We start from the raw sequence: 19,141 nt of genomic DNA, 5'->3' as shown, positions 1-19,141 counted from the left end.
ATGTTACAGAGTTGTGAGAAACTATTTTAGATTAATGACTTCTGGATCTAAGAAGCTACAATTATAAGCACACTTTCAAGATTTAGAAGTCTTTCCTTTATCCTTTCAAGTAATTTTACTACCCAACTTCTGTCTTTCACATAGTCCAGAAAGGAAAGATGGGCTGAAGGCTAAAGGTACCACACTCATCCTCCAGAGATCTGCTTCCCTGCCCAGCACTGCCATGAATTCCCTCTGTAACCTAAGGGTATACCTATCCTAAGCATTCTATTGCTATGCATTTTTGACCACTGAAGTAATTCCAGGAAATATAACTGTGATAAAATGATAAAAGTATTTCTTCTAATAAAATAAGGGATCAATGAAGAAAGATCGTAAAGCACTAATACAGCCTGTGCTCCTCTGCTGTGACAGGCTCAGATAAGAATGCACATAAATTTGTCCCTCCGTCTTGACTGTAAGTTTTGTAAGCTCTCTGTTTATCCTCATCAACTTTATTTCGAACATTTTCACAGTCAAAACAATGCACCAAATTCACAGAATTTCCATAACTTCAGATCTATGTCACAGCACATCAGTATGAAAACTAACACAGAAGTACTCTTACCCAGTGTTACAAACATGGGCTTAAAGAGTGCAGAAGATGTTATTGTTATTGTACTATCCCCTGCTAGGCATTTGAAAAACACCAAAAACAAGAACAGATCAAATCCACTGCTCAAATTTGAACAGAAAAAAAAAAACTTGGAATTTTAGCAACCAGATTTTATTAATTCCATTCTTTTACAATTACACAAGATATTCTCTGGGTGAACTGTTTGTAACACTGTCTTTCAAAACACAAAATCCACAGTATCACGTCCCAAAAGAATTAAAAACGTTTAAAAAAATAAAAAGGTCAGTGCCCTTCTTTGGTAAAGAAAATTGTTTCCTTTGAATAAACAGACAAGGATTTTTCACACTCATTTTAGAAAGAGACCTTTCACACAGCAAATAAATCAAGGATTTCATTCTTTTTTTTTTAAGTGATGCCCCAACAAGGCACTTGTACACAAACTTAAGAAGTGGCATACGTAGTTTTTAAGGCATCCACCTTTGGTGTCCATCAAACGAAACAGGAGCACAATATATGACTTCTATATTAAAAATCAAATCAGACACAGCATCTCCTGTTTCCACACTTATCAGAGAAATGTTAAATAAATGTACAATGTATTAACGGTATGTTAAGAGTTTAGATGTAGCAATTCAGTATTAACATAGAACAATCATGGCAATCTCTGCTGAAGTGTACCCATCAGCAAGAAGTTATTTTTTTGGACCTTGACGTCTGCCCAAAAACATTCAAAACCGCCAGAGACATAAATCTGTATCAATCATTCTGCTATGAATGTACCTTTAATTTATTTTTTATGCCTACCCAGATTCACTACTTGATTTGCCAAAAGGCATATAAAAATCAGAAACAGAACACAATCCAAATATAAGTTAATTGGCCATTTGGTATTACCTGTTTAATATGAGATATGGTGGCGTCTCGAGGGACATCCAGGTTGATGTATATTCCAGTGGGCAATAGGAAGTCCACAGATATTGAGCCATCAGCACCAATCTGTGAATCCACTGCCCAGATGTCAAGGCTGTCTGTCACGGCAGGAGGCATTATGGAATCTCAACAATATCATAACCACATGGCCTTAGGAAAAAAAAAATTAAATTCAGTATACTTAACCTTCTATAATTAGACACACATTTTAAAGCTTTTGGAAAGTTTACATAAGTCTGCTTGTGCAGCTCAGCTTGCAAGTTTAGGGTCTCAAATGCTAGTATTGCAAACACACATTCATAGTTTTACTCATTAATTCCATTTAGTATAATAAGAGCACTTGCCTGGTAAAGCACTCTTGTTGTGGTGTTTACATAATTTATACTAAGCTATAAGAGAAAAAAATAACTAATTAGAGGCTAGCTAAAACAAAGTCAGAAAATAATTTTAGATTATCATCTCCTTTGAATTCAACTCACTGTGTAAACTACACCCACTGCAGGGTAGGGGAAAAGCCTTTGTGCCTTCTTCTTCATTTCACTTCCCTGGATTCTTGATTACTTGTGCTTTATATTTCAGTTTTTCAAATTTCAGTTTTCAATTACTCTTAATAGTATTACTAGTGGTTTGGACCTTCCAAGTCTCATCTTTTCAGTTAATTCTCTCAAGATGAGTGAATAGTGATTGAAAGGGAAACACAAGTATTTAGCTTCCTCTTCATCCAGACAATGTCCTTCAGCTGGCAAAGAGATGGGAAGTTGTAAAAGATTGTACCAAAGGTTTCTCCAAGAAGGACAGAAGAATTTAACTCCACACCTGTCTGACTCTTGTTGGACAACACGACGAGAAACCACTACTCGTTGAAAAAAAACAAGCCAACCCAAACCAACAGACTGTGGTGCAACCCTACTACTACTGCAGCTTCCCCCTACTTTCATCACTCCTTCCCGTCTCTTCCGGATCTCCTCCCTGCTCTGAAATCAGGCCTTCTGCTTAACAGAAGCTATTTCCCTCACTACAGCACCAGCAGAAAAAGCAAGATGCAAGCAATACACTGGGCTGCTCTTTACAGCATCACAGAGCGTCATCATGAAAAGAGAAAAAATAAAATGAGCACAATGAGCATATGAAATCCGGTCACTACCAGTGACTGCATGGCAAAGAAGTCTGCTTAACACTTTATTTTTCCTTTTAAGTCACTATGCAAAATCCATCTTTAAAAAGGAATCCTTTCTCCAGGTGCTGTACGTGTATGTATACCTTCATCAATATGTAATTGCTTCACTTGGTCATGCCATAGAACTATAGATAATTATTATGCCATGCATCAAACTTCCCAAACATCTATGCAACACACTCATGAATAGTTTTCCAATCCCGAAGCAGTTCATTATTGTTTTTCTTCCCAAAGCAAGCAACCAAGAAACCTTAATAGCACACTATAGCGGAAGCGGCCACCAAACTGCAGGAGACTGACTGTGTCATAACAGAGGTGCTTCACTCCCCTCCCTCTCCAGCTTCTCATCCTTTTTCTTTGGTAAACAGCTTCATTTCAGAAAAGTCTCAGCACCAGTAAATAAATCAAGATATTATGATGCACAGAAGTTAATGCTTCGTTAAGTTAGGTTTGTTTGATATCCTTATTTTACAGAAATTCAACTCAATTTAAAACTCTTTAAAGTTGCTAGGCCTTTAAACCAAACAATCCGTTGTCGCATGCATCATGGTCCTCACTGACAACAGGGATATAGAAGTGCTACTTCAGGAAGTCTCTTTGCACTCTTTGATTTGATACAGACAGCTTGCAATGAAATAAATCAAGCAAAGCCAAGCAGCCCAGGGCAAGGCTGAACATGCCTACAGCGGGTAACGCTACACAGCAGCAGCACAAAACCTACTACAGCTGCATAACTTGTTATTGACAAATAAGCTATTAATATTTTGTAAACATTACCAAGGGCTGCTCAGGGGTAATTTTTACTGATCATCATTTTTAAACAACTAGTACCATTTAAAACCACCACTCCAAAATATTCCCAGTCCATATCTTTGCATCATTCTTAGAACTGGTTTCTATCCCGTCAGATTCTGGAAAAATATAAAACGGTTCGTTTTGACATTTGGAAAATTTTAGGAGATGAAAACCTCCAGGACAGACAGAGACTGTACTGGTTAGAAGGAACTGAAACCTCCTAAAGCTCATCAGTCACCAACGGAATAGCAAGTCTAAACCCCACATGGTGCCCAGCTAACTACTGAAAGCAGCCATTTGTTGCTGCGCCTGTGCTCTCGGCTTGCCTGTTAAAAGCTGGTTAGATATGAGACACCGCACGTAAGTCTCACCTCGACCTGCCAAGTAAACACACTGAGTAACAAGACCCATTTGAAAGCCTTTCTGTTCAGCCTTCCTGAAGCTGTGGAGACGTACATGAACATGAATGCGACCAACACATCTTGTTACTATGCTAAAGATATGGATCTCAATACTTTGCTTGTACTAGATAAGATTACAGTACATTTTTTAGTAAAAACAAACAGGAAAAAAACTTTTAACTTCCAGAAAACAGAAATACATAAGTAAACATTTTTACTTAACAGATGCAACAACTAGGGAGCTTTTATTATCATCATCATCAAACAATAGTTTATTATCATTAGGTTCTTATTTCCAAAAAATAATAATAATAAATAATTTAGATGGAATCAAAACAAAAAGGATTGGGGGTGAGGGGGAGCAGGTAGACCTGGTGACAAAAACAAGTCAGGCATGAAAATACCTTATCTTAATTACTAGATTTTTACAAAACCATCCCTTCACTCATCCATGGATTTATCTTGGTGAGTGATTTCTTTAAGTTGGCTAAAGGAAAGAAATAAAACTTAACCCCGTCATGCAACACATAACACTATAAAAAAAAAAAAAACAACATAGAACCTACCCCCAAAGTCTTAGGAAATGTGTAGTTCCTTATTACCAATTAGTTTATCTTCAGTGAGCTACTCCTTAAATGGGGTATTATTATTCAACTTCTTCTGTCCATATCTTTGCTTCAGTTTTGTTGCAACTGACAATAGCAGTCACAGAAAATTCACTGGAATGATCTAAAACTAAAGCTTTTTCATACTTGCACTCATACTTGGGTAATCACAGCCTGCTGGCAGCTGCTTTCCGCAGTCATCATGGTAAAGCTGACTTATAGAACATATAACTTACTATAAAGTACTAGTTTAACTGGAGCAGAAGCAACGAGAAACAACATTAATCTGTTCTATGTAGTTATTTCACCTGTAATTTCTATTTTAACTCAGCGTAAGATATAGATCGGAATCCTCTTCTGGAGGTTTTCCTACGACATCTGCGATGGTTGCAAGGTTGGTACACCAATGCAGGTTGAAAATTCAAAGAAGCAGGACTTAAAAACGCCACTATGTACCTCTAACCTAGACAGCACAAAGCAGAGTTAGAAAGTTCTTCTAAGGTATCTGCTTACAATTACTGACTTTCAACACAGAATTTAAGAAGTTTCTGATGTCTCTCTACATTTTCAGCCAAAAAGGGAAGAGCCATCGTTACACCGATCTGAGCATGCTGGGAAGCTATTCTTGCTTTCAGGCACTTACTTAATATTTCCTTCCTCAATGAAACAGGTTAGTGCCTTTCACAGTCAGCACTCAGTTTCCACCAGGAGCTGACATCACGGGGGTGAAGAGAGAGCAAGTATTTATGCGGAGAACAGCGCTGACTGCCAGCCCGAGGTGGCTGTGAGCATGAGTCACGGACCGAGCTGCAGAACACACTGTGGCACTGGTGCCGAACCAACAATATCCCATCCGGTAACCGAAACAAAGGCAGAAAGCCATCTGCGTTGGGAGCAATAACACAAGGGACATCTTAAACAACTTCCAGCTAAGGGGAAAAAAAAAAATCAACAATCAAACTAATACTAAGAAGCTATTTCAGGCTTTAACCTCATAGCTATTTCTGTCTACAGTCGCTGTAAAAACAACTTCTTATACAAAAGAAGGAAGTAATTAAAATGGTACTTAATCTTGGCAACAAATATCTAAATCAATGATTGCTTTAATTCAACAGGGGCAGAGCTCAATACTAAATGTTTTTCTTATGTCACAGGTACGTAGCACAGACAGCATGCAAACTGTAAATTTGCTCTGAACTTTGAGTTACACATTTCAGATTTAAATATATGTTTATGCAAAGATAAAGCTCAGAACTGCTCAGTCTATATTTTACTATACCATAAGAAAGAGCTGCTTAGGCTAATGGAAAGAAACGGAACACAGTTTAGTAGGTCATCTCCAGAACAATAAGAGAAACAAAATTTAAGTGTTATCTTTGTATTTACGTATTTAATGTCCGCAAACAAGAGGCCCTACAACCGGGGTTATCAAACCAAGACAACTGCCTGCAATTTTTCCATCTGTAAGTATGTACATCTGGTACATGTATCAAGCATTAAGACTGAAGCAGAACAACTAACCTAGATGCTGAAAGCTTGTAGGATAAGCCTCCACACCATGCCATAAGATGGTTTTCCTGACACATGCACAGCATGGTATGGTCAACACAACGCCAGGCTGAAGGGGAACGGCTGCGCCCTCCCTGCTGCCCATGCTGGTGGGAACACTTCACTGGGACCACCCTTCTGGGGCAGCCCAGACTTAAGCCATGCACCAAATAACACTTCAGTTGCTTTCAGCAGTGAGAAGAATTCCCAAATAAAAAACAAAGTACTAAATGCCTACACTAAATGAATACTCAATAACAGAATTCTAAATACCTTAATCTTGAATTCCTGCGGAGTGTGAGAATTTCTTCTGTGAAATCAATGTGAAAGTTACAGAACTTAATTTTTTGGCCTTTCTCTGCACTATGACCTTGATCACAAGATAATCAGACAGTTCAAGGAGGCAAAGACAACAGACCACAAGCTCTGAGCAGCTAACCAGAACAGCTATGTGTTCCCAGGCACAGGGTTCTTTGCTGTTGCTTCTTTGTTTTCAAAGGACTTACCATGTCTAGGCAGACAGAAGAAATGGCTTTAAGTGCTAAGTCTTATTCCAGAAGCCAAGAGACCTTGTAGACCTTGCAGGTCCACCCCCACACTCCCCAACAAAAGCATCTCTCATCATCTAACAACTTGGAAAGGAAAAAAAATAATAAATGGTTACCACAAGCAGGCTGCTTCTTCACTGATTCCTAAGAGGGCTTCGGGAAAGATGACAGTCAAAAATAAGCTACATATCTTTCTGTAAATTGCTAGCCACATGTTTTTTTTCCCCTAAGCAAAACATGGAACTAAAACCATGCATGCCTGGGTACAATACAGGTACAAAAAGGGGTCTTTTTAAATAAAATGCAGACAAAGCTGTCAGCAAATGTCAGGCACCAGCAGAACCACTGGGACGTTTCACAGTATCAGGCAACAAAACCCACACATTTAGAACTTCCTCACGCATTACAAGACTTAGCGTTTAGACTAGAAGGATCAGTAGGGTTTGAGAAGGTAGGCGAGATCAGCTTGCAGCAAACTCAATTCCCTGGCGAGTACTTCAGAGAGCCCAAAACCACCCAGCTGCAAAGGTTTCACACCACTGCAGTAAGTGATGGTAAACTGAGTTGTACCTGTGTCACGTAGTTACCTTGCTCATGCAAAGGAATTAGAACCAGGAGGTGCAAATATCTGACATGAAACCAAGTGCCATCCAAGAAGATATGAGGGGCAGAGTGAGTTTAGCAAGGGGGTGGAGAATTCACAAGGCTATCCTGAACCGAAGAGCTGAACTAGAGTCCTAGCACACTCAAGAGGATCTGTCAGGAGGCACTGCAAAAGGTTAGAAATGGAGTAACAATGCAATGAACTTGTAAAATGTACCCAGGGAATGTCTAGAAAGGCCCTGCAGAACATTTTTTTTTTTTTTTTTTGATGAGTGTCATCAAATACTAAAGCAGGCTGCCCAGAGAGGTTGTGGAATCTCCATCCTTGGGTATGTTCAAGACTGCTGGACAAGTGCAGGCATGACCTGAATGAATACTAAAGCTGAAATTCAACCTACTACTTTAATATGCAATCCATGCAGAAGTTCAACAAAGATAGCAGAGAACAGACCCATATCATTACCCAGGAAAATTATAGCTACTCACTTAGCAGAAGAAATTTAGAATCACTTCCAGTTCTGAAAGATAAGCTAAAATTAAAAACAAGTGAATGGTTTTACATGCTTTTATATTTTCTCCTCTTTCTATTGTCACCTCTTTGAATTTCTCCATACCTCCTCATTCCTCAATTGTATCTCAGAGAAAACAATGTTTTATGTTCTAAATAATTCCGAAAGTTCTTGGCGTTCATCCAACACAACTGGATCAACATCAGCATCAGTTAGTTGTCTTCTGAAGAAAGAAAAACTATGTTGACTTATAGATATGGAAAAGAAAAAGAATTGATAAGATAGGAGACAAGAGAAAATTCTAGTTTTTGTTTCATCCATTAGATAATAAAACTAGTTTTATTTCCCTTTAAAATACTTTGTCATATGAGCTAAAGACCTAGACATTCAGAAGTACCCACAAATTCACATGGATCATAAGCAACAACCAACATTAATCCGTGTCAGGTAGGTTCTTCTAAAACTGACGTACTGAAAAAAGCACAAGTTCTGAAATGTCACGCTATGCCATTAAGTTAGAAACTCTCTTTTATTACTTGTGACCTCACTACTAATCCTCTAAGACCCATCCTTTGAGGTGTATTTTTCTGTTATTTCAAATTAAAAGAACACCAAAGTAAAATCTAACACATTTGACCAATTATCCTGAAGCATAAAAAGAAACTAGTAAAAGACAAGTGAAAGAATCTGCGAGGAAGCTGGTAAATATAAAAACCCACGTAACACAACGTTGGAGGAAAATTCTGACACCTTCAGTTATATCTCATAGCAGCCACCCCCCAGGGCTGCCTCCTAGCACCAAGCCAAGGGAGGGTTTGGGGGAGAGAAATCCCTTGTGTATGAGGAGGGTGGTTTCCATATGAAGAAACTTTCATTTACTTATTGCTTCATCTACTATTTCAACCACAGGCACATTTTAAGAGCACAAATACACACAGCTTCTCAGGTTAAAAGTCATTTACATTTGCTAAGCTACAAAAACCATAAACTCCTGAACACAGCCTTTTTTTTTTCTTTTCACTACGAATATTAATATTTACACAGACAAGGGGCAAAGCAGAAACTAGCTTATTTTAATTATGTAAAATCTAAGAGCGCTCTGCTCATCCAGCTTTTTGCTTTATATAAAGTTATTGCAACTGCTGTGCACCACATTCCAAGATGACCATCACTGTCATCAATACTGCCTTTTATCTACTGCTTGCTCTACCACGTGGCAGTCAAGGGGCTAAAAAAAAAAAAAAAAAGGCTTGCAGTAGTGAAAGCAGTTGAAAAAGGGCCACCCCATCCAGACACACAAGAACAGTGTTGAAACAATACTTTACTGTCCCAAACAGACTAGATGACAATCTGACCACAGTAATTTTCTAGGAAACAGCAGCAGCATATCACGTAGTCTAAGCAGAAGAAACACTAAGCGCTTACACAATATAATCTTTGTAATCATTTTTCTAACTACGCAAACATCCAGTACTATAAAAAGATAAACACGCTATGGAGGAAACATTTGAGAACAAATAAGGGAAAAGAATCTACCAGCAAGGATGTAAAAAGAGTAAGAACATGCAGGAAGGCTTATGTCCTATGAAACTTACGAAGCATTTAAAAAAAAATCAAAGGCGAAACTCCTCCTTTATATTTGAAAGAATTCAGGTTTCTTATGGAGACTCGGGTGAAGTCAAATACACACAGGAGGTCAGTGTGCCTGTTTGTGGCTCTGGAGAACGACATCCTCTTCTACTGAAATGGTAACAAACTCACAGCTGCAGCCACAGCAGAGCTGGTGGGCCCAAGCTGTCTGTTCTGCAGCTGAGAGACCAGCACCAGTTTCAGACAGTTGCACGGGACTCCCACTTCGCTGATTTCCACTGTATTTGCACTGACTGTAACAGATCACCTCAGACACCTCTTTGCTCTCCCGAGCCCCTTTGTTTCCTGCGTGCAATCCCACGTAACGCGTAGCTCGCTGGGAGAGCAGTGTACAGTCAGGAGAGCCTTCCTACCCTGTCGCCCACCTCCCTGGCCACACAACACAACAGCTATGCGGACAAACACCATTTGTTTTCCATCGAATCAGGGAACAACCTGACTCACCCTGTGGCATTCGGGCACTACAGCTGAAGCAAGGACGGCATGAGAACAGCGCTGCTACCTTCAGCAGTAGCCACAGAGATGAAACTAGGCGAAACGAAACTGCAGCCTGTTTGTTTAGAGGTTTAACGGGACAGGGGAAAGCACCTGTGCTAAGCAGTGCATGAGCTAATGACTATTTTCTGTTCGCTAGAACTCACAGTTCACACCAGATTACTAGGAGCCCTCTTTTAAAGATGGGATCTGATGCACTGACAATTAGAATCATCACAGATGATCGTAGAATGGTTTGGGGTGGACGGGACCTCAAAGACCCCCTGGCTCCAGCCCCCTGCCCTGGGCAGGGCCCCCTCCCACCAGCCCAGGCTGCCCAAAGCCCCATCCAGCCTGGCCTTGGGCACAGCTGGGGATGGGGCAGCCACAGCTGCTCTGGGGAAAGCAGTAAGTCACACAATAAAAAATTAAAGTTTATTCCATATATTATGTCATACCATTCCGGCCTTCTGAAACTGAATAGTCCAAACCGCTTACAAATTTAAAAATAAAATACAAACAACTTGATTGTAAATACAATTGCCTAAATTAGCAAAGCTAAGATTTTTCCACTCCAGGAATGTCATGGTTGTTTATCTATAATAGCAAAGACTTTAAGAATTTAAGATATCTACAGTGTAGCCTGAGAAGTTACTTTTAAAGAGCATGTGTTACTATAAATATTTCCCAGCAGTTTATTTCAAAGCTGGCCCTATGGAGTGGAAAATTAAGTGCCCATTTAGTCAGGATTCCTCCAGAAATCAGAATAAAAATATCATTTCGTTTTCTGAAAATATCTACACATAAAAAACATAAAAGGCCTTATTTAAATGTCTTTCCCTCACAGTGCTCAGACTGGTAGCAAGAGTAGTCTCTTAACTATTCAAGTCTCGATTCTCTCATTCTCCTCATGAAATATAGATAATTTTCCATCAATAAAAAAAGAAAATTACTGTGTCTTTTTTCCACAGCCACGAATTATTTTATCTGTTCATCTTGTGTAACTTTATTTCTGTATCAGAATTCCTTTGCTGTACCCACGGCAGCATATATTACATTTTAAAAATTGGAGCCAGGGTTTTAAAACCACCACAAACAGAGTTTTTATTATGATACCAACGCCTCTAAACGAAAGTGGGCCCACTTTAAAAAAAATGCTGAGTGCTTGAATTTGCAATTGACTTCAGCAGGATTTAGAGACAAGACAAAAATGCGAACGTTAACTGATTTCAAATTAAAATATAATTTAATTTTCAGCAACCTGATTTGAGCAGGTGGTTATTCTAGATGACCCCTGGTTGTCCCTTCTTATGGAAATTATTCTACAATTCAACGACAGCATAATTTTTAAAATAGCATGTAAATAAGATTATCATCGTCAGAAACTTTTTCCTGCAAAACAAGTGTCCAGGTAGAGAATGGCATTATTAAAATGGTATTCCAGACCTGGAGACTTACCAGAACCGGCAGGAACAAATGAAGATAAGAAGAAATTACTCCTTTATGCTCAGGTAAATAAGCTTTGTTCCTGCTCCCTCCAAAGGTTATTCATAATGAACCAGACAACTGAATAAAACTTCAGTCCCAGGCTTTTGATTTCGACTTCAGACAATTCACAGGGAGTACAATATTCATAATGAGTACAAAAGTAACAAAGTTGTTTCTCTCAGCTAATTCATGACTATCCTTTGTTTTATCTTGAAATTGGTATATAGATATTTTAGATACGTATCTATAAAATTTTAGATGTGTGTGTATATATACATAATGAGCTTCTGACCATCTTGTTGTATTGTACAGCTAAAGTGAGTTGCAGAGAGAAGAACTTATTTCACCTTTAAATGCTACTGTCTGAAATTGTCTGCAGGTGCATTTGATCACTGGATCACACTGAAGCTGGGACCACTATAAGAAAACATCCTTCCTCTTTCAGTGCAATGGAATCCAGTTCTGAATGGTCAAGAATGGAGAGAATATAAAGAAGTGGAAGAAAGCAGCTGATAAGGAAAGCAGCATCATATAAATAGCAGGTAACGTGATACCTTGACTAACTGAGTCAGGGAGTTGGATAATCCGGTGTTCTATGCTGGTGAGAACATACGTGGGTGTTCACCTTCGGGAAAATTAGTAAACAGCTCTCTTCAGAGATTTCAGGAGCTTTCAAAAAAAGTGGTAGGCAGAGTGGGACCTGATGTGAAGACCAATGCATTCTGCCCCAGCATAGTCCAGCTCAGTAAAGCGAGACTACAGATTTGGCAGATTAGACCTGGTTAGTTCCAAACCTAGATAATTTGCTTTTGGTAATCCAGAACACTGTAGGTATTTTATGTACCAGGGAAAGGTTAGCACAAAGTGTTAGAATATGTTGAATTCTGCTTAAATGTCTTTGAATTATTCAGAACTGCCTGTTGGTTCTCTGTTTTATAATATCTATATTGCATATAGCCCTATATATGCACATATACATACATGAATTTATATACATAATATAAAAATATGTATTTTTGAAATATAAATACTTCCAAACTAAAGTCATACACACCACCTGTGTGTGTGTATATATATAAATATATATACAAAATGAAAAATAAAGCGTAACAAAAAAAGGTGAATGGAACTGGTACAAGAGAAAAAGTAGGACTGGGCAGTCAGACTGAAGGGAGAAGGAGGAGAAAAAGTTGAAGCTTAACACAGAAAAAGAGATGTCATTTTAACACAGGTGAGACCAAAACGTTTCTTGGGTTGCATACCTGAACATAAAATAAGTTTGTTTTTTTTTTTGTTCTTATTTCAAAAGACTACGTAATGTGTCTGTTGTAAATCTGAAGAGATGCATTAAAATCTGGGGTTTTGATTTTATTGATTTATTCTACAAAGCAACCTGTAGCCTCCCCCCTTCTTACCCTCATGTTCTATTGCTATACAGGAATTGTACAAGATTATTCTTCCTATTCTAGCAAAAAGTAGCAAATACTAAAATCAGTACTAATTCTGCTCCCTTGTGTTTTCTTGCCTGTTCTATCATGCAGGATAATTACTTTTTCCACTGTAAACAAGGAGGAAAGGAAAAGTAAACATTCCACTTAAAAGGCATTTAAATATATAAATGGTTAATATTTCATCTCGAATTGTATAAATGGACCTAGACCTTCAAATTTCACCAGCAGCCAATTGTTTCCTTTAGCTATTAAAATGTTACATCTCTAAATTATGAGCTAGATGACTTCCTTCTATAAAAAAGACCAGAAATTGAGGTTTTCCTATATATAGATACCTCTTCACACAGGGATTAGAAGATTCACTTCTCAATTATTTCTGATCTTTCAATCAAAACCTCTAGGAAAGAGGGCTATTCTCCAGCAGACAAGTTGTATGCATCAGAAAGAGGGGTTAAAAAAGTAAAAGAATTAAAAACAGTGGGAAATTAATTAGGAGTGAAATTTCCTCTGAAAAGGAGGGCACACATTGAAACACAAAGCTATCACATAAGCAGACTAGGCCTAGGATTCAAATATAGCGATGCCATGGATTCTACAAGTTAGAAAGATGCTCTGCAAGGGAACGAAAAAAAAAAAAAATCAGACTAGACATTTTTCCTGGTGGGGTCTTTTTGTTCCAGAGATCAATCTGGTCTGAATTCCTAATTTGCATCAAGATGCGGGTTCTCTTGCAGTACCAGCTTCATTGTCACCCACTGCACAGATTCAGAGCTGGCTCTTCACAGCCATAACACAGCCATAACAAATATAACATTTGTTATATTAACAGGACTGTTCAGGGCTGAACAGGCATTGAAAGAAATACAGCAATTCGTGTCTAATGCAAACAGCTGGATATATTTTATGTACCTCTCGTGACATTCATAAAGGCAACTGGAAATATAATGGCAGTTGGTAGAAAAGAATAAACATCAAAATTGCATGCAATCAATATTTTTGTCATGAAGTTAACGGAATAAAGCTGAAAATAGTCCTGGCCATAAGGACCAAAAATAATTAAGATTGTTGAAGAATCACAGAATAATTTAGGTTGGAAGGGACCGCTGGGAGTCACCGTGTCCCAAGCTTGTTGCAACACCCAACTTAAAGCACAGCTACTTTTCAAAGTCTCCAAGGACGGAGGCCCCCCAGTCTCTCCGGGCAACCTGCTCCGCCCTCACAGTCAAAATTTTTCCTCCTATTCAACTGGGATTTCTTTTGGGGAACCTGCGCGTTCTGTCAGTTGCATTCTGCCTTTCTCCCCGCCTCTCAGGAGCCTGCCCGTGCCCCTGCAATCCTCTTTCAGGCGGCGCAAAACCGCAGCGCGATCTTTTCCCCCCTCGCCCTCTCCAAGCTCGGCCCGCAGGCGCGCCACCCGCCTCGGCCGCCCGTCCCCTCGGCAGCTGCAGGCCTGCGGTGGGCTCCCCGGGCCGCTCCCAGCCCCCCGGTCCCTGCGGGGCCCCGCGGCGCCGAGCAGCGAGGGGCGGCCGCCCGCCTCCTCCCGCCCTGCCGGCAGCAGGCCCCGCTCCGCTCGGCCGCCGCCAGGGCGCAGCGCAGCCCCGCGCGCGGGCACGGCCCGAGGGGCGGCCGCGGCCCGCTGAGGGAGCCGAGCCGCTGAGCGCCTTGCGGGGAGGCTCCGAGGGAGTCACAAGTTCCCTGGCCACCTAACGCACGAGCTGGGGTCGAACGCAAGAGCTAGTGTCGTGGCTTGCACAACCCCAGATACAACGGCTTACAGTGCCTCAAGCTGCCTCCCGTGGACCTTTTTGCATCTAATTTGTTTGGAGAGCTTGGTTTCAGCTTTATTGCCAAGCTGTTTTGGTAACTTGATTACTGGAGCCAGTGATTAGCTTGTCAAAATAAGTACGTAAGCAGCAAACAGGTATTATTTTATTGGGACAGCGTCACAGCTGCCTGTATTTACGGTACATCATCTAGTAAGTTAGTAAAAGTCAGGGGACTGAGAACAGTTTCTGAAAACTGCAGAGGTCAGACTTCATGTATCAGGTGCTACAAGAACCTTCTGAGAATATATTTACTGACCACGTATGGTCTGGGATCAGTAACACACACATGTTCAGGTGCTGACAGCCTTGTAGCATTCGCTCCAAGTTCAAGTACTCAGAGGAAGGGAACTAACACGCACATCAAACTCTTTAAATGCTTGTTTATTTGAAACTTTAAAGTTATCAGTACAGATGTGTTATTCTGGCAATTAAAACCACTTTGGAAAAAATATCAAGTAGGAAGCCTTTAGCTTGTCTGACTAGGTTCACAGACACTTTTCTACCCCAATACACATCCCTTTTCTAAGAAGCTGTGAGGAGTCATTTCCTTTTGGCAATAAAAGCAAGATGCCAAAATACACTTGTTGAAAACCAAAATAATTTTCCACTCCCTTTCAGTTCTAATAGCTAATTTTTTTTCCTTCCTAACTATGCATTCAAGTGCACTTCCAATGACTTTTGCAAAACCACATTCACATATCACATAGCATGAGTAAACCCCATCCCTCCCAAAAAAACAGACAAAACATTATGCAGATTTTTCCCCATTTCTAACCTGTACAATGATGTTTAAACATCCCCCACCTGATGCAAATAAGTTGATAGAAAAAATATTACATTCACATTTCAAGCAACTGAAGCACACAGTAATTAAGAGTTATGCTTTGTCAGTTATCTAAATTTTTAGGTTTCTGGTACCGAAACGTGCAATTCGCAGTCCCAGAGGTAGGTTAGCTAAGCTTCTTATACCATAAATGAGACAAAATTGAGCTGGAAGTTAATGGGACACTGAAGAAAAACATACATCTGAGATTCATAAATTGAAGACTTTTGCTGGGTTGATGGATGATGGAACTGCAATACAGGAAAACATTGCCAGTGACAACTAGACCCATTCTTCCTCCCAGTCCCAGCTATTCATTCCTTTCCTTGGACAGTCTTACGTGTTCGTGTTGTACCGATACAGACCCTGTCTAAAAACTGATAAAGACTAAAAACATCTGTTCTGCCAGGTTAGTTATAACTTCAATTGGATTCACAATCCATTTCACTGCATTGACACTTGTAACAGCAGAATGGGAGACATGAAGATAAATTACTGTCCAGAAGAAGGAGGGAGGATGCAGCTATAAACAACCAGTCTGGCTTAAAACAGTTATCCAGTGATAGTGACAATGGTAGACTCGTATCACTGGTGTGCGTGGAGGCTCCTATATCGCACTGGTACATATATGACTTTCCCTTCCCTGGAGTAAAGTACATAAATACTCGTTCTAGTGTTCTGGTTGTTGTTTTTTGTTTTGGTGGTGGGTAGGTGGGTTGCAAGGGAGACGACTCCCCTCTCAGATCTTTATGTATTCATTAGTCAGTGACGGGATGAAGACACCAAGGTGGGGGGCAGCAGACACCAGTGGAGATGGACAAACACCACTGGAGAGGACACAGACCCCCAGACCCTGTTTTTCCTTTTCATTATGTTCAGATCACCAGGTTACAGGCTGTTCTAGGGTGGAAGGACTCTATCTCCTTTACATTCAATCTGTATCACTTTGCAAATTAGAATTCAAATTTACTTGGCAGAAAAAGCCAGCAGAGAAAACAGCACGGCTATTAAGGGCTAACTGAGAAAGGAAATATTTGATTCTTTAACCTAATTCTAAACATTGGTGTCTACCAGAAATTTTTAGTGTAAACACTGCAAACCTAGTAAATTCTCCTGTGCCTCCTTTATATTTGAAAAATATATACATATTATACTATACTATATATATATTATACTATATAGAGAGAAAAATACAGCTTCACAAAAGATGGAGCATGTTTACTCCCACTGAACAATCTATCAAAAAGGAAAATAAAAATTACATTAAACATGAAATACTCTAAAATATCAAAGCCACACACAGAGCGCTACAAGTGGAAAGTTACAGCCAAAACCAGTTTTCAAATTGTTGGAGATGCAGGCAGGGCTTTAATATTTGCCAGCAGCTCTGGGTTTATATGCAACAGCCTCTGCAGTAGGCCACTTCCTGCTCAAAACCATACCCAGAATAGACAGGATCCTAGAGAAAAATAGAAATAAAGCCTATCTAAATTTCATAAGATACAATTGCTACCAAGACGGCAGGTGCTTCAGTAAGAGTCCAAAAGAGTGACCATTAACAACTGGTTGAAGTGAGTATGGAGTCATTCATTTTTTTAATGCAACTTCAAAGTTAAATACAATAATAGCCCAATAACTAGACTACTGACTTCACAAGACAAAAAATTAACTGTAATACTTACTTCAGGGAACCCGTTCCTGTTTCAGTCCAACCGTGTAGTGAAGTTACTTCTATTAAACATTGTTTTCCTACTATTTCCCTTGTTTTCTTGGAAGGTTCTACAAGATGACCTAAATGTGACCTAAAAAGAAAAACACAACATAATGTAATTCACAAAATGAGAGCTTCAGCAATTCACATTTGGTTTAATGGTGCTGTGAACTGTTTGTGCAGAAATTTCTGATTAATCACACATTTTCATTGTTTTCAAATACTACAATGTCATATTCATGTCACACAATCCAATTATTAAATGAGTGCCAAATCCTCAAACAAGAAAAAAAGGAAAAACGTAGAAGATGCCATTTCTTCTAACAACATAGGTATAAGAGTAACTGTATAATCTGTACATATATCCAGGGTCACTCCGTCCCAGGAGCAGAATCTGGCACTTAAATGCAAACCAGGCTCTCAGCAAAATTAAACAAACAAACAAAAATATTTAAACTAGCCTGGACAACAAAGCGGTGCTATCAGTTTGCACTGGTATTATCTGCAGGTCAAGCCACAAAACACAAGGCAGGTAACTACCTTCCTCCTCCCATGAACAGTTCTTCTGAAACACACTGAATAGTCTGTCTACATTGTGCTTGTAAGAACTCTACACAACTCAGCAATCAGGAGCAAGGGCTGCCTTTCCCCTGCCCCATGCAGAGCAGAACCTCGGTAGGAATTGGCACTGGAGAGCCCTGGGAAGCAATTTAGCTCTCTTCTGCAGCTTTGAGGCAAAAGCAGTTGCTGCCCCACCTGCCTACATATGAAAAAAATTGAATTACAGCTCCAGAAACAACCTTTTGAAAGCAAGGTTTTGATACGGAAAGGTGTGAACTAGTCCAGAAACTTCCCATGATTAAAGTCTAGGTGCCTACGACAGCCAAAAAGGAAGACTAGAGAAAAATGAAGGAGGTCTTACAGGATTTAAAACTTGTAAGGGCACAGGAGCAGTGTAAATATCTTATAACCAATGCTAAAAGTACCAGTCAGGCATTAGTGGAACCAGGTGAATCAGAATTAAAAACTAAGGGACAAAAAGCAGGAGTTTGCGAGGGAGTGTGAAGTACATCACACTACAAATGCAAGATAAATAGCAGTTACTTCCAGAACTTCCTCCCGAGGAAACAATCTTTCAACACTTGTGGCCCCCCAAAGGGGAGACGAAGCGCATGTATGAAGTCCCACACCCTGGAGCAGAAGCAGGTTATTTTAACTAAAAACTGGTTACCCCAACATCCCAGAGGTCTCCGGATAACCAGTCAGGTTAGGAGCGCTAACACCCCGCAGGCCTTCCTCAGAACTTGGGGTGAAAGAAAAGATGCTTCCAGTAGGCAGTGGCCAACACGCCAGTACTCAGGCTGAAGGCTGGCACGTGGCTAAGTCACGGAGCATCTAGGGCCCACAAATAGTACACATTTAACAAGCCAGCACTTTGGGAATAGCTCCTGTCAAAGTTTATCAATTCTCATCTTCTCCACAGTCCCTAACTTGCTAGATTTCTGTTCATTTCGTTCCAATGCCAGCTGCTCTCTGCCCCTCCCACCCCCCCAGTGTGCTTTCTGCTGCTCCTCAGCCAACTGCACGCTGCAGACCGCCAGGGGGTGGCTGGCCCTCCAGACCTTAAAGCACTGCTGATGTACACAGGCCAACTACTCACTACTGTTTTCAGGTGTTAGGAACATGCCCTGCCTTCGTTACAGGATGACAGCATGCAGCTTTATTTTTCTAGCTAACCAACCTTTCTCATTTTTCAGGCAACGAGAACAGAGGTTACGAGAGACGGTTATCAGCGTAAACGCAGATCACATCTGGTCACAACCTTTCAAATGCCAGCACACATTCTGCCTTCAAAGCACAAGTGGGAAGTCTTTCAAAGGCTGGTGACTGTACTACCTAACAGGCCGAGGTACAGACTCGGCTGGCCTATTAGCCAGCCAGTGAGAGCCCCAAGCACACCAGAGACATGGAAACACAACCTCTGGG

At 40.2% G+C, this 19,141-nt stretch overlaps 1 protein-coding gene across 12 annotated transcripts in view; it reads right to left on the bottom strand.

Moving 5' to 3' along the window:
- Positions 1 to 19,141, bottom strand: part of PIK3CB (phosphatidylinositol-4,5-bisphosphate 3-kinase catalytic subunit beta) — a 129,165-nt gene that overhangs the window by 42,139 nt on the left and 67,885 nt on the right. For 9 of the 12 annotated variants that reach the window (XM_040566639.1, XM_040566637.1, XM_040566638.1 and 6 more), the window contains 2 exons: positions 17,127 to 17,246; positions 1,511 to 1,696 (listed from right to left, as the gene is read on the bottom strand). In XM_040566639.1, the coding sequence (XP_040422573.1) occupies positions 1,511 to 1,663 (153 nt within the window). In that variant the 5' untranslated portion in view covers positions 1,664 to 1,696; positions 17,127 to 17,246. Of the gene's footprint in view, positions 1 to 1,510; positions 1,697 to 2,025; positions 2,281 to 6,578; positions 6,598 to 11,314; positions 11,333 to 17,126; positions 17,247 to 19,141 lie in introns of those variants that run through there. The other 3 variants (XM_040566646.1, XM_040566647.1, XM_040566643.1) reach the window with 3 other exon arrangements.

Source organism: Cygnus olor, chromosome 9 (genome assembly GCF_009769625.2).
Source record: "Cygnus olor isolate bCygOlo1 chromosome 9, bCygOlo1.pri.v2, whole genome shotgun sequence".
Classification (NCBI taxonomy): domain Eukaryota; kingdom Metazoa; phylum Chordata; class Aves; order Anseriformes; family Anatidae; genus Cygnus; species Cygnus olor.
Note: the sequence above shows the minus strand (reverse complement) of the source record. Positions and strands in the feature narration are given on the sequence as shown.